The sequence below is a fragment of the Grampus griseus genome (genome assembly GCF_964374135.1).
Source record: "Grampus griseus genome assembly, chromosome: 5".
Lineage (NCBI taxonomy): Eukaryota > Metazoa > Chordata > Mammalia > Artiodactyla > Delphinidae > Grampus > Grampus griseus.
Genome location: NC_138998.1, coordinates 78,698,987 through 78,715,365, shown reverse-complemented (window position 1 = coordinate 78,715,365; position 16,379 = coordinate 78,698,987). Strand labels below are relative to the sequence as shown.

General features: G+C 46.3%; 1 protein-coding gene across 1 annotated transcript in view; it reads left to right on the top strand.

The window, feature by feature from the left end:
- The first annotated feature begins 429 nt into the window (after positions 1-429).
- Positions 430-16,379, top strand: part of ARHGAP31 (Rho GTPase activating protein 31) — a 112,814-nt gene continuing 96,864 nt past the window's right edge. Inside the window, exon 1 of the mRNA XM_082654423.1 lies at positions 430-814. Coding sequence (XP_082510549.1) covers positions 715-814 — 100 coding nt within the window. The 5' untranslated portion in view covers positions 430-714. The remainder of the gene's footprint in view (positions 815-16,379) is intronic.

Below are 16,379 nucleotides of genomic sequence, written 5' to 3'. Positions count from 1 at the left end.
CCGTCCTCCTCAACCCACCCACCTACTTCCTCCAGCTCCATACACACACCAGCACGGAGCTGCCAAAAATTTCCACCCTCCACCCCCCTCCCTAGCTAACTTCCTTCCAGCATTTCCTGAGCTGGATGATCCTAGGATTTGTAAGACAGGAAAAAAAGGAAGGCGTGAGGGCGGGCGAGAGAGACAGGATGCTTGTTTTTCGTTCTACCAAAGCCGTCTGAAGGCAGGACAGCGCGCGCCGGGCAGAGGACCTACGGCAGCCCCCGGGCTGTCCCCGCGCCCCTGGCCGCCGCCGGCTTCCCCGCGCTCTCGGCCACTCCCGGGCTTCTAGAAGACGGACCGGAGAGCTCGCCCTCCCTCCGAAGCGGAGGAGAACACCCGAAGACACCGCGGGAGCCCGTGAAAGTCCCTGGGACTCCAAGTGAGGAAGTGACACTCCCAGCGCGCCGGCCCGCCGCTGCCAGCTCCACACGGCCTGCGGTACCGCGGCCCTGGAGGAGAGCGCCGTGGATTTCAGGCTCCGCGCCCGCGCCGGGCTCCGCGCCCCGCGGGCTCCATGCGCGCTGCCCCGGGCCCAGGCTCTTCCCCACGCCCATGCGGCCCCCCAGCGCCGCGCCGCAACCACTGATCTAACCTCCCCCGGAGACCATCGCAGGCGCGGTGCCAAGCAGCGGGGAGGGGAGGACGGAGGGGCAACCTCTTTGGGACTAACTCATGAAGAACAAGGGTGCCAAGCAGAAGCTGAAACGAAAGGGAGCCGCCAGCGCCTTTGGCTGTGACCTGACGGAGTATCTGGAAAGCTCAGGACAGGATGGTAAAGTGCCTTCGCCTCCCTCCCCCCCCCCCACCGCCCCACCCCGCTTCTTTTTGTTTGAGAGAGAGAGAGAGAGGGACTCTCGTAGGGCGTGTTGCCTTCAATTCCCAAGTTAATGTATTCCAGGCCTGAGCGCTCACTGTGCTTTTTTTTTTTTTTAAACATACATGGTTCTTAAGGTGCGTAACGCTGCCACCCCGACGTGCAGAGGTTGTGTCAGCCCTTCCGTTTGTGTCACCCAAGCCATTAATGGGCGGTGCGCCGGTGCTGCTACACGTTTAACCGGCCACCTCTGGGGCTTGGGGGTGGGGGATTGAGAGGTCCTGTTCCCAAACTTTGGATGTCGGAGGGGAGGGAGGAGGCCTCGATCTGTGGTGTGGTGTTCAGTGGGATTCTCTCTGGGTACGTAATTACGACCGCCTTAGGTGTCCCTCCCGGGCTCTCCGATTTCATCCGCTCACATCTTTTTTTATTAATGTGCTGGAAGGCGGGGGTGCGGTGGATCCTGGCCGGGGGAGTGGTTGCACAAACATTTTCTGAATTTCTGAACTGATGCCAAATATATAGTAGCTCCCTCCCTCCCCTTCCCAACCCCTCAGACCCTCTACCTCCTCTTGGTTTTCAGATTAGCGTTTGGTGTGTCTGACAAGAAGAGTGTTGTAAAAAGGTCAGAGGGCCTTGATTTTAAAATAGTTTAGGGTCTGTACATGAAAAGGAGAGCCTCTATGTTTTCAAGGTCGGATTGGGAAAAAAAAAGGGAATCCTCCAGGGTAGAGACAACTTATTAAACGTTTGTTGGGGGGGGAGGGCGAAAGAAAACAATCTATAATACAGTACCAGCATTTGAAGTGAGAAGTTTTTAATCAAAGGAAAGTTGAGGAAATTGAGCATTAAATGACTGCTTTTGTTAAGGTTGACTGGCCCTGCACTTACCCGTGACAAAAAGGCCTTGTCTTCAGAAATTTCAGTGAGGGAGAAAAAAGTCCACTATATGGGCCTTGTGTTTATACATAGATAGATACAACAAAGGGGGGAAACTGAAGGGCTAACTGCAGAATAAATCTGCCTCCAGGAAAATAATCTCAAAAACTATTTGATTAGCTCATATCAAATGTGCATCTCAAAAACAGAGCAGTGCTTTTGTTTCTATTTCATTTTTTTAAGGACTTAGCACCACCTAGTAATTTGCAGTGGTGTGATATTCCTGTGGTGTTCTTGAGTTCAGGGGCTGCCATGTCATTAGGACAGATGGCTTAGTATTTTACAGCTTGGGGGACCACAGGTTTCAAAACTGCCTCTTTTGAAACTGGGACACAACTGAGTCAATTCATGTAATCCTCTCCAACAATCTGGAGAGGTAGATTTGAAATAACATCCTTAGGTTGAGTTTTTTTGAGTGTGAGAGAACTCCAACTATGCATCTTAATCACTACCCTCAGAAGTTCAGAATGAAATGGTTCTCCTCCACCTGTTTTTGCAGGGGGCCTTCAGGTTCATGTCCATGTTCACTTATGAATGCTCGTGGATACCACCTTTCACCAAGTGGGTGCTCTTCTGGGCCCTCACTCCAAAGCTGAGAGTTGCATGGAGGTGCTTATCAGTCCTGACTCATTCTTACAATGTCACAGATCCTAGGATGAGCAAGGAATCCTAGGGTTCTGTGAAGACTCCTCAGAGGCAGCTTTAAACGGTTCCTCTTTCACCTGATTTATATTTTGGGTTTTTATATATGTTTCGTTCAGGAAAAAAAAGAAAAGGGGCTACTCTTAAAGAAAAAAAAATTGAAACCAGTATCCCATGCTCTTCCTGCCCTGGGGAGAAGGGAGGGAAGCCGGGAGAGGTAAAGTGACTGGCCTCAGGTCATACAGTCAATCATGAGGGACGCAGAGGGCTCTGGCCCACTAGCCTCCTCTCCCCTCCCTGGCATCCTTGTCTAGGCCAACATTCTCCTCTAATGATTTTTTTTCCCGTTAACTGAAAGCAGACAGTCCTGCCCCAGAATCAGCAAACTTTCAAGACTGACATACCTGAATAAAGTTCCTTTGAAACAGAAGGAAATTGACCCACTTAATGATCCAGACACCATTATGGTGCCACGTAGGAATTAGGCAGGCATAATAAGCAGCTTATATAAATGAGAATAATTAGGATTTCTTTTTTCCCACATCTAAAACTAGTTAAGCAGTTGTCTCTTATTTTTCTTTTAGTGTAGCATCAATAAATAGAGTCAGTGCTAATGTTTTCTCTAAAACAATGTGTCCTCCTCATGGACTTTCTGAAACATGTATTGGTTAATAGACAAGGCCTGGACTCTGCCCCCAGGGAGGAAAAACTGACCTGGGTAGTGCCCCTTTGCTCACCACCTTGGAAGTTCAGCCCAGAATCCTGAGGGTGAGAAGTCAGCATGGTAACTAGGATCTAGAAGGCTGGGGAGGGCCTCACAAAACTGACATCCCAGTTACTCAGCTTTGGAGGTCAAGGATAAAATGAGGCGGAAAAGTGGATTCAGGTCTGGGAACACAAGGGCAGAAGGAAAGAACAGAGATGTGGGGAATCCAAGAGAACCCATGTGTTTGGGGAGGGAGGGAAATCTCTGAGCTGGGGTACAAGGCAAAGCTGGTGACAATTAGCTGTGCTCAGACCACCTGAACATGAGGAATTTATACCCCCGGACTGAGCACAGAGGAAAAATGTCATCCACTTCTGCCAGTTGCTGTAACCCAGTCCTGCTACCTTCAACTAGACAAATCTAATGAGGCAGGGTGACAAATAGGTGTTTAACTTAGCGCAGACGTTGCTCGGGGCCAGTGTTGTCCTTAATCTTTAGGAAGCTGATGAAAAGCAGAAACCTTTCCTTAGAAACACACACACACACACAAATCGTGTATACAGTTTCTTCAGGCAGCCACACAGATGCCATGTTCAGGCTCTGCTGTTGGTCATCCCAAGCTGCACGTAGGGTTGATACGAATGGCCAATTTCCCCCTTTTGCTTCTCTGGCCACTTTTCTCCAGGCTGGTGAGATCACCCAAGAATGGCATGAAGTTGCGCCTGGCCAACTTAGCCAGTGTTTCTTTCCCTTCCCCTCCAGCATGGTGGCTGCTGCCCCAACCCCTAGCTCTCCCCCGGGAACCAGAGAACTTTCTCTTCCTGTCTGGAATAGAGGGAGAAGATCATCACTTCCTCACTGCTGATGCTGAAAATAGTACAGCTTTCTTTTTCTTCTTTTTGAACCCTGAATACGAAGACCCTTGCTTGCAGCTGTGTGATGAAAACCACATCGTGTCACCTGCAGTTGGGAGGCTGTGGGTGAAGCCCCGTGAGGCCAGAGTGCATCCCAGAGCATTTCCTACCTCTCCCCTCTGAATCAAGTGCTCTGGGTCTTCCCACAGTGCTTGAAAATGCTGGGGCCAGGAGTCAGGGGACCAGTAAGAGAGCATTACAGGAAAGCTATCTTCTGCCTCCGTGCTGGTCCCACTCTAAGGGCTGAGGACTTCCTCACCCTTCCCAACAATCTCTGCCATTTGACTCACTCCCTGGTAAAAAGGGATAATTGTCCATGCAATGGTTTGCCATGATGGTAGCACAATAGAATCACTTGGGGAGCATGAAAAAAAAGTTCATGTCCAGGCCCCCTCTGAGAACAATTAAATCAGAATCTCTTGGTGCCCAGGCATGGGTATGTTTTAAAAGCTTCCTAGAGGGCTTCCCTGGTGGGGCAGTGGTTGAGAGTCCACCTGCCGATGCAGGGAATGCAGGTTCGTGCCCCGGTCTGGGAAGATCCTACATGCCGCGGAGCAGCTGGGCCCATGAGCCATGGCCACTGAGCCTGCGTGTCCGGAGCCTGTGCTCCGCAACAGGAGAGGCCACAACAGTGAGAGGCCCGCGTACCGCAAAAAAAAGAAAAAAAAAAAAGCTTCCTAGATGATTCTGGAATGCAGGAAGAGTTGAGAACCACTGCTTATAGTGCAGGGGTTTACAGATCATTTTCTCCCTGGATAAGCAGCCTTGACTATTCAGAATGTACCCTCTGAATGTTTGATAAGAACCTTATTCCTGAAGGTTTTTTTCTAGTTCTTATCAGGTTGAAAAGAAAAAATATATATGTATTTGAATCGAGGGATTACAAAAGGTTCATAACAAATAAACACCCATTACAAAATATAATTTTAAGTTTGATGAGAGTAAGATGGCCCCAGCATTTCAAAGAACAAGGATAGGGCAATGGGAACTTTGAGGCATAGCTATTCTACATTTCTGAAGCTAAGTCATTCTCTCACTTTGTTTATTCGCTTATTTAAGAAACCAGTATAAGGCGCTGTGGAGGTACAGTGGGAGAGAAAGAAACAGGCACTCCAGACTCAAGAAATTTACAGTCTAAGGGATGTGAACAAACTTTCAGAAACCAATGGCTCAATTAAGCTTTGAAGTTAGCTGTCATGACTGAAGGAGAAAATGCAAAAGCTTTTATCTTCAATTAAATAGACAAAAAATCCAAACATAAACAGGAGCAAAGTGTTAGCAAGGAAGGTGAATATTTTTCTGTTCACGAGAAGATTTAACATTGAATGGCAGGGGCATCCTCTTTGGGTTAGTGGTCTCCTTCCCAGCGTCTTGCCTGGCATCGTTTGCACACCTTTCCTAGCTAATTCTTCATCCTTTGGGTCTCAGCTGCTTCTGGAAACCTTCCCTGATCCTCCCAAGTCAGGTGCCCCCTGCTGGGGGCTCCCATTAAGAGTTCTGGAAGCCTACAGCCTAGAATCCTAACTTTGCCTGTTCCCAGCTGAGTGACCCTGGAGCAAGTTACTTACCCCCTCTGGGTCTCACTTTCCTCATTTGTGAATTGAGGATAAGAGGACTGGTGTGAAGAGAAATGAGTTACTATGGGCAAAGCACTTAGCAGAGGGTATGCGTAAGGTAAGCTCTGAATGTAGCTGTTGTTATCATAACACCCTGGACTTGCCCTAGCATAACCACATGCTATCCATGACTGAATGCATGAGGGCTCCGATGAAGCGAGTAAATGATATGGTCAGATGGGTTAATTAAGCACCAAGAGGGACAGGAAGCAGAATGGAGAGTTCACGGAGGGATTTCCCAGAGCCTCTGGGGAGTGGACCATCCGTATACAGTGGTGGGAGAGCAAAATGTCAACCTGAAACTCAAGGGCCCTCAGAAAGATCTGAGAAAGGTACCCAGCCACTCCCGGACCTTCAGGGAACTGAAAGAGAAGTCAGGTCCTGGAGGTGGAGTTTGTGCAGACAGAACAGCCACCTCATGGGCTTGAGTTCAGAGGGGCATCCCCAGATCTGGGCTCCCACAGTGAAACAGGAAGAACTAAAAGAGGAGAATTAAGGCTTTTAAACCTGGAGCAAGCTGACTGATTGCATGAAGCCAAACTGTAACTGACTCTGCATGGTCTGGATATGGTAAACAACACACCCAGAGGATGGAAACAGCCATTCCGCCTACCCACACCCCTCCCTCCTGCCCAGTCTCCAGACCTCTGCCAGGAGCCCCTTGAGGACAGGCATAGCCTCGCCCTTCTTCCACCCCTACCACCCCCACTGGCAGCTGCCCAGATGCCTTCCAGCCGCTGGAGGCCCAGGCCTTGGGACTGCTAAGGTAGCCCCAGACCTGCCCTAGAGCCCAGTGGACCATCTGCTGGGGCAGAGGGAAACAAGTTGGAACTGGGAACACATTTTCCCATAGATGATGCTGTAAGTGGTGGATAAGCTCCCCAATGCCATCAGAGCGGTAGTTTTTGATACATTCTTTTTATTTCCCCCCTTAATCCATTAGGCATCTGTGGGCTAGCCTGGAAAGCTTTTCCTGTGGGAGTGGGGATGAGGGGAGAACACGTTGTAAATTCCAGAAGCTGACTGACCAAGGCAGTTCTGAAGCACTTGCTAGGGACCGATTGTTCCTGGGGGTCACCTCCCTGCAGAAAGTTTCCTGGGATTCCGTGGCAGAGGGTGGCAGAGGAGGACAGGGCTGAGAGGTCCAGGACTCAGTCTGGGGATAAGAAGTGCCCCCCAACTCCTCTTCCATTAGGTATTGGAACAAAGTAGTGATAGACCCTCTGGGTGGGACCACTTAGTGCTTATTTCCTCCAGAACAGGCTAGTCAGTGTGAGCTGCCGGGCACCTCCCCACCTCGCCCCCCACAACCCGCACCTTCTGGGTCTCAGGTCTCCACTTTCCTTGGTCTGGTTCCTTCACCCCAGTCTTGAGGCCCAGGAACATGGCGCTACTAGCTCTTTCGATTTTCTATTTTGTTTTCTTTTTCACTCATTGCTTGCCCTGTATTGAAGCCAAAGTGGCATTTACCCACTTGTCACGCTTCAGATTTAATTTTCTTTTTGCTTACAGGTGCATTCCCACCTGATTTTCTGTTTCTCTCTATGCCCCAACACAAATGTCACCCTTCAGTTTACTAGGTTTTGGTGTTCCTCCCTGAAAGGACTGTCCTTGAGTCCTGATGGAGGTGGAGCCACAGCCTGATGGAACTTTAGGTGTCTAGATAGCAGCCCCCCACCGTCCCGCTAATCTTCCCCCCAGTATGCAATTTTAGGTAAGCCTTAAAATAAGGGACCCCTGAGAAAGCATGATGACTTCAAATCAGAAGAGACAGATACTGGTGCTAGATTTTTTTAAGAGCAGCTTTTGATAGAGAAAGCTGAGAACATTAGGCTGCTAAAGGAAGGGGGAGGAAGGGGGGGTGCCTTGGAAGGAGAGAAGGGACCCAGAAATGAAAGCTGAGCCCCAAACCACACCTGCTTGTTATTTTAATTGTAGAGTTACAGTCTGCATTCATTGCTTACTATGTGCCAGTCACTTTATACGTACAAAGTAATATTTTCAAAATCTGTAAGAATTGGGCATTTTTACCCTTTTTACAGAGGAGAAAACTGAGATCCAAGAGGTTAAATCACTTGCCAAGATTGTAGAGATAAGAGAGGCAAGATTTAAATCCAGATCTAGTGTGACTCCCAAAGCCAAGCCTGTCTTAGGCACAAACACAATCTCCCAAAATAGCATATTTCATAATTTGACATTTATGTTACAGTTTTGTCGAAAGAAAAAAGAACTAACCTGCAAAAAGTAGCCTTTTCTCCCTTGCGTTGTTCTTCCCCCAGCCTAGATGGAGAATAGTAATAATAACAGCTAACGTTTGCATAGCACTTCACCCTCTGTCAGGAGCTTTTCACACACACGTACTCTAACCCCACCTAGTAACTTTCAAGTCCCCTACCTTTTCCTCCCAGGCCCCTCCCTGCCTACTGCAGCCACAATCCTCCTTCCCTCCTGGAACAGCACTTGCCTTAGAGTCAGAGGCACCCAGTTTGATCCTCATTCTACCTGATATTCTGTTTTCTCACTGGCTTTGTGTTTGCAAGTGGACGCTGAGCTCGGCTAAAGGCGGGTGGCCTTGGGCGGGTGGCCTTGGGCAGCTCATGCAGATTGGGTAGCTCGCTGGCCTCCCTGAGGCTAACACACAGCAGATGATTGATGGACCCTGTTTCCTCCTCAGGAAGCCAGAGTTAGAGCCCTTCTAGGAAGCTCAGGACCTGGGACATTGCTGATATGCTGGAACAGCAGGAATCCAAGATTGTTCAAGGTTCCCCACAAGGGCGCATAGCTACTCCCAGTTAGAAATGGACCCAGGCTTTGCACGGGGTGCCCCAGAAACACTGACTATCCCTAGTGCCTCACCAGTCACTCCTTGGTATGAATCACATTCTTGGCGGGGCCCCAGAACCAACTGAGTTTCTGGGATCGAGTCTCAGGCACTCTTTGTTCTAGTTCAAGCCTGGCTCATGCATACCATGCCCTGGTGCCATGCCCATGGCCTGATGCTGACCCAGTATGCCTCTGGGGGACCCCTCGCCGCCACCCCCCAGAGGGAGAGGGGTGAATGTCACCCTCCCCAAAAGCACCTTATACCAGCTCTTGCTGTTACAGACAGCAGAAAACAGTCTGACATAAAAAGTAGGAGGCTGGCAAACTAAATAAATCTATAACCTTCGTGAATTGAGCTAATTTGTGTAATTATGCATATTTCTTTCTCTGGCTCTTTTCATGGTTTTATTCAGAAATCATCTTGTATGGGGCTTTCAATTCAATGCAACAAATATTTAATGGGACTCTAATATGCTGGACACTCTGGGGTTTACAAAGATGCTCTCAAGTTGCTCTTGGCCTAGTGGGTTGCGTAAGACAGGAAAATAACCAAAAGAGTACCAAGAATGAAATGAGGGTTCTACAGAAGGTGCGAGCGGGAGATGCTAACATTCAAGGCAACCGAGTGAAAGAGAACTATGAGTGGATTGTTTGTAAGGGGAGAATAAATCAATAAAACAATAAGCATCATCTGACCCGTGAGGAATGACGGAGATATAGAGTGGTTGGTTTCTACAGACAGGAAACCACATGGTTTTGCCTGATGCTTGTAATGGGTCACACCCTCCTGAGCCCTGGGGGAGAAGATGCTTAAACTGTGGGAAAGGTAGTTGACAGTGACTTGTAATGGCCAGGCTTGGAGGGGGGGGACCTCCAAGCCTGCAACCCTTTTGGCTGCACCCTTGGCCGGGGTGACAGAAGCTGTCTTCAGGGGCAGGAGAGTGATCCTACTGTCGGGAGAAGGCACTGTAGCTGATCACAGGTGTGGCAGTTGGTCTGGCTGTGTCTGCGCCTGGCCCAAGAGCAGGGGAACGGGAGATTCTGTTAAAACATAAAACTTTTAAAATGATGTCAACTGACCACCCTAAGTATGTTTCTTGATTAAATCTACGTGTGCATAAGTGTGCAGCCTCAGTCTCTCCCCGCTGCATGTGGAAAGTTCTCTTTTGCCCCCCCCCCATTTTATTTTATTGTTATTTTTAATTTTATTTACTTTGGGCTGTACCACACAGCTTGCGGGATCTCAGTTCCCCAACCAGGGATTGAACCTGGGCCATGGCAGTGAAAGCTGGGAATCCTAACCACTAGGCCACCAGGGACCTTCCCCCTCCCCCATTTTATATATGAAAACCAACTCAGAGAGATTAAGCAACTTGCCTAACATCACCCAGCTAGGAACTGGGAGAACCAGAAGTCAAACCATGTCTGTCCGACATTAAATTCCGCTTTCCTAGCTTTGTCTCCTCTGGACCCAAACAGCTGCAGTCATGCCGGCAGTAAATCAGGGTCTGCTATGCAGAGCTGCATTTACCCATGCATTGCCAAGGTGATAAGTTCAGCAGGATTTAGTTCAACTTTAATAAAACTGCTGGCAGTGGAGTTCCCATCCCCAGTTTTTCAAAGTCAAACGTTGAGGTTCCAAATGGCAGGATTCTAAACAGAGAGCATGCCCTGTTACCATAAGTAGCCCCTTCCACCACTGCTTTCCCATCTGTTTCCTGCATGTTGAGTATTATTGGGAAACAGTGATGTCAATTCTTCCATATAAATCTACACCTCCCTATTGCCCCTCCCCTACAATGCATATTTTTGTTCTTCTTTCTGGCTTTTGTCTTGCTGTTCTGTTCTTTAAGGACTCACGCTTTTTGGCGTCAGTTATTGGCTTTCTTTTTAATATGTTTTAGCTATTTAAGCTTCATTGTGGCCTTCAAAGTGCACATGCTTCTCGGGTCCATATTTGGAAAATCCTTTGTTTGGCTAATAGCTAGAGTATGGGCCTGGTGTTAGTGGAGAGAAGCCATTTTGCTTTCTGGAAAAGCAAAGCTGGGTGCAGGACTCTGAATCCGGCTCAGAGCTGAGGGCACAAACCCCACTCAAGGGCTCTCAGGGGCTGCATTATAGCTGTTGGACCCTGGACACAGAGCCTGCAGCTGAAGGTCAGGAAAATATATCCATCCAGTAACCTGTTTTCCCTTACCCAAGCCTGACTCTCCAATGAGACTTGGTTTCCTCAGTTCCCCTTTTTTTACTGCTCCTAAAGTCAACTTGGTTTCAGAAAGGAAAGGGGGGAGGCTGTTCTGGGGGCAGGTGGGAGGGGAGAGTATGAGTTGTGAATTATGGGTCCAAGAGTTCTGGGCCTCTCTTTTTAAGGCTCTGGCAATGATACTCAAACTTTACTGGGGCATCAGGATGACTAAAACTGGAGTGTTTACTTTTAAAATTTCATTTCATTTAAAATTTAATTTCAGAATTTGAGAAATATTGGTTAAATTTTAGTACACTTTAAGGAGTATTAGAAATACTCCTTAAGTTCCCATTTGGACTCCTTGAAACAAAATGGACATCTAATAAAAGTTTCAAATGGGCATTTGTGTAGGTCCAGTAGTATCTGAGTCTGTGGAGAACACACGATCCCACAGAATGAGTTCTACAGTTTTTAGGGCTGCAAGCTGTAAAGTGCCGTTGCAGGTCAGTGTTTTAGGTCAGTCCCTCAGAGATTCTGCTCTTGGAGGTCTGAGATGGGGCCTAGGGATCTACATTTTGAAGATGAGCTCCAGGCGATTATGATATCTTTGGCCTACTGATCTCACTTTGACTAACTTGTAAAAAGAAGCAGCTAAGTGAAACCACATGATTTTTTTTTCGTTATAGTTTTTATATTGCCCCAAATTTCAACAGTGAACGTGTATTTTTACTACTTAAATTGAGGGGGAAAAATCTTTTTAAATTATTATGGGAATGTGGTATCTTGATTCATTGAATTTTTCATAAAGCCCTTTTGTTCCACTCCTTATTTAAAAACATACTCTTCATAAAGCCTGTTAGTTTGGTATCCTGCCTTAATAGATGCAGTTTAGTGAAATCAATTAACCTCTCTGAGAAGCAGTGCCTGTGGCAAAGTGGCTAGTATGTGGCTTTTATGCTGATGGTCTACCTTGGTTCAAATCTCAGCTCTACCCCATGCTAGCTGTGTGACCATGGACAAGCTACCAAACCTCTCTGTGCCTCAGTTTCCTCATCTATAAAGTGAGGATTGTGAGAATAATAGTGCCTATCACACAGGGTCATTATGAGGATTAAATAAACTAGTGCACTGCCTGGAATTTAGTTAACCTTCCATAAGTGTTAACTGTGGTTCTTATTTCCTTGGTGATTAGAAATCTTATCCTGTTTCAGCCTCATTACTCAGAATGTGGTTCCTGAGTAATGCTACAGACAAGGAAGTTGAGAAGGAGATGAGAACAAATATTCTAAGTCTCCCATATATCCCTAGGGGTTTCCTTCTTTCTGTTTTTTTCTTTAATTCTCTTATATACACATAATTATTTATTTTCTTTGGTTGAATGCATAAAAATGCTGGTTTTAAGATTCATATCTGTTGATATAGATTTCTGGGGTGGGAATGTGGTAAACTTTCTAAATTGTACATTTCTGTAGTAATCAGAAAAAGAAAACAATTTAAAAGCAAAACTGGAAAGAAATAAAATGAGGGTTATGGGTTCTGGCGAAAGGCTATAATCATAGTGACCGCCATCCAACCTTCTACTTTCCATCTGTATTTCAGGAGAGTTATAAATCTGGAAAATGAGTCTGTTTCTGTCATTGATGGAACAGTGTAAAGCCGGGGTTTTAGCTGGCCTGTATGACATTTCACACGTGCCTATTTCTTTGCTCCACAATTGCATTTTGACAGTTGACTGAATGAGGTGTATCTGGCTCAATTTTAGGCCGTATGAACAGCATCTTAGGCTGTAGAGGGTGTGGATCAAGGGATCCACACTGCACTCTTCACAGGTTGAATCAGATAGGGAGTCTGTGTTCATTTCTCAGTGCTCCATTTGAAGCTGGAAGCTTATACACAGGAGTATATTGAGAAGGTGATCAGGATGGTGAAGTTTAGACCTTTATTACGTCTCATCTCCAACGACTGTCATGGTTTCCTACATTGTCTCCTTCCTTGAGTAGAAAGAAAATGAGCTCCTTGAAGACTGACCTTTCTGTGTTCACCTGTGTGTTAGGTGTCTACGGGGCTGGTTCCCTTCTGGAGGCTCTCAGGAAGAATCTTTGCTCCCTCTGGCCCGTCCTCATATGGCCTTCTGTCTGATCTCCTGCCTCTCTCTTATAAAGACCTTGTGACTACATGAGATAATTCAAAATAATGTCCTCATCTCAAGATCCTTAGTTTGATCACATCTGCAAAATCCCCTTTAGCTATATGAGGCAACATTTACAGATGCCAGGAATAAGGACCTGGACATTTTTGAGGCACCATTACTCAAGCTACCACAGTCTTGTTTCCCCCACAGCATATGGTTGGCTCCATAGATATTAATAATGTGAATGAAGGGAATAGGGTGGTGATTGTGAGAGTGGAGGAATAGATGGACATCAGCATTTACTAAGCAGTTTCCATGCATCAGGCACGGGGTCAGCTGGGACACAGGGATGAGCAGGCATTATCTGTCCCTGTAGGGGCTCACAATCCCACGCAGGGGATGGACACATCCTCTGCTGAACCTCACACAAACCACAGGAGGAAGTGGATATCATCAGTTCTGACTCAGAGGAGCTAGATCTTCTACGATGAGTGGAATCTAAGTAGTCTCTGCCTGAAGGGGTGATATTGCAGACAGAGGGAACAATATAAGCAAAGGTGTCGAGGTGTAAAACAGTATGGCAGGATCAGCATTCTGGAGAGAAGAACAAAGGGAAGAAGGTTGAAGCCTGAGCCACCTACCTTCCTGGATGAGGTTTATAGTAAGTTCCAGATTGAGAAAGGAAGAAGAATCTCGAGCCACATTCAAAGCGTGTGTCCTTTTTGCTGTTTCTATTGTTGCTGTTGAGAAAAAATTGGACCCTAGTCTAGGAATAAACTTCCTTCAGGGGGAGGAAAAGTGAGGTGCCCCAAGCAGCTGTAACTCAGGCTTTCAGAGTTCATTTCATCTATTTATTTTCCATCTTAGGAAATTTCATTTCTCTCTGTCTTATGGATGATAACCAGAGTGATGTTTAACATTTCAAATCCACGTTTTATTTGAGGTGAAAGTTTTTGTAACATTCGTTCCCACCTGCCTCCCGCTCACATTTCTACTCCATCCCATCTCTTTTTCCCTCCAGCTTTCTCTTCATCCTGTCATCCCCCAATTTAAGAAACCATAGAGCAGATATCAGACCTATTGTTCTTGCCAGTTCTACTCCCAGGTGCCCTTTTGAGCTTGGTCCCGTGTGCTCCCATTCCACTCTGGGCTGACTGTCCCCACCTCAGAGCGGTCTTCCCTCCCCACCGGCCTAGGTCCCATCTCGGAGGAGACCTCAGGGTCCCTTGGAGGTGAGACTCCCTGTCTTGTGCCCGCCTTGCCCTTGCCAAATTCCAGAACTCCAAGAACTAAAAATACTTCAGTTTTTGCTTCTCCTGCTGGCAGGCACTCAAACTGATTTTGTCCCTTGTGACTGAATAGCAGAGGCCCAGAAGGGAGTGAGACTGGCAGCATGGTCAGCCGCTGCCTGAGGGGGCAACAGGGGCTTGTGTTCACTGCGGACAACGGGCATCTCTCTTCCCCCTTCACTGGGGTAACTCCTCTAGCGGTGCTCTGCCATCCCTTGGCTCCTGAGTAGGAATGGCAGGGGTCATGAAAAAATGCAGGATGCAATTTTAATGAGCAATAAATACCTGCTACAGGTGTGAGCCATCCTCTACCCTTGTAAAATTATTAAAGTAATTGTTAAAAAGAAATCCAAACGATACAGAGATTTATAAAGTACAAAGTCCCTTCTCACATCCTTGCAGTCCCATTTGCCAGTTCACAGTCTGGGCTGGATTCATTGAGACCAGTTCTGTCACGAGAACTTTCCCACTGAGGGAAATATGCTCTATCTACACTATCCAATATGGCAGCCACTGCCGCCTCTGGCTGTTAGCACTGGAATGTGGCTAGTGCTACCGAGGAACTGAACTTTAACTTTTAATTAATTTAAATTTATGTAGCAACATGTGGCTCATGACTACTGCGTCAAACAACACAGAGACCTTTCTCTGTGTATGTACTAAAAAATACACATATTGAATGATTCTCTGTTTTTTTCCCCCACAAAGTTAAAGTTACAACATACATATGTTCTGAAGTATGCTGTTTTAAATAACAATAGATCTTGGAGAATGATCCATTTTTGTGAGTATAGTTCGATCTCACTCTTTTTAATTACTGCCTGAGATTCTGCTGAATGGATGGTTTTTAAAGTTAATTTTTTTAAAAAAATCAGGTATTACATTCCTGTGGTTCAAATTGTAAAAGAATTTAAAAGGTATAGCAAAAAATCTCCCTCCTATTCCTGTCCTCATCCTACCTGTTCCTCACCTGGGAAGGAACTAGTGTTAATTTTCTTGGAAATCTTTCATAGATATTCTGTGCATGTACAAGCAAATATATATATACTTTTTATAAAATACCATAATTTATTTTTTTAATTTATTTTTTTATTGTAGTTGATTTACAGTGTTGTGTTGATTACTGCTGTACAGCAAAGTGATTCAGTTATACATATATATATACATTCGTTTTTTATGTGTATGTGTGTGTATATATATTCTTTTTTTAAATAAATTTATTTATTTATGGCTGCGTTGGGTCTTCTTTGCTGCATGCAGGCTTTCTCTAGTTGTAGCAAGCGAGGGCTACTCCTCGTTATGGTGCGCAGGCTTCCCATTGCAGCGGCTTCTCTTGTTGCAGAGCATGGGCTTTAGGCGTGCAGGCTCAGTAGTTGTGGCACACGGGCTTTGTTGCTCCACGGCATGTGGGATCTTCCCGGACCAGGGCTTGAACCCGTGTCCCCTGCATTGGCAGGCGGATTCTTAACCACTGCACCACCAGGGAGGTCCCTATACATTCTTTTTTTAATATTCTTTTCCATTACGGTTTATCATAGAATATAGTTCCCTGTGCTATACAATAGGACCTTGTTGCTTATCCATTCTATATATAAAAGGTTACATCTGTTCACCCCAACCTCCCACTCCATCCCTCCCTCAATCCCCTCCCCCTTGGCAACCACCAGTCTGTTCTCTGTCTATGATTCTGTTTCGGTTTCATAGACAGGTTCATTTGTGTCATATTTGGGATTCCACATATATGTGATATCATTAAAATACCATAGCTTATTTAACCATTTCTTTATATCGAAATCTTCCTCTTTTTTACAAGTTCCTATAAAGCTTCTCTTATTGTCTAAATACTGTTCAATTGATTTAGCATTTATTGAGTGTGTTGTATGGGCCATGCATCATTTTCGTTGACAACTTCTATTATCTGTAACTTATTGAATAGTAATACTGCTTCCCTTTGCTTATGATGAGGGTAGAATTTCCTAGCTCACTTACTTCTTATTATACCTTAACTTGTTTTCCAGTCTTCCTGAGGGATGTTGGTTAGTCAGCCCATATTCTGTCCGTGTGGAGTCCAGGCCCTGGGTTAAGGCTGAGGCTGGGAGCAGGGAGCAGTAAGAAGCTATTTGCTGGCATATCCATGGCATCTTGATAACAGTGCTCTGGTCATCTGAGCCAACCTGGCCCAGACCACAGAGACCCGGGAAGAGCAGCAAAAGCAGGTGAAATGGAGGTGGCAGCCTAAACAGGAAAAGTATCCCAAAGTTGATCATACATATATTTT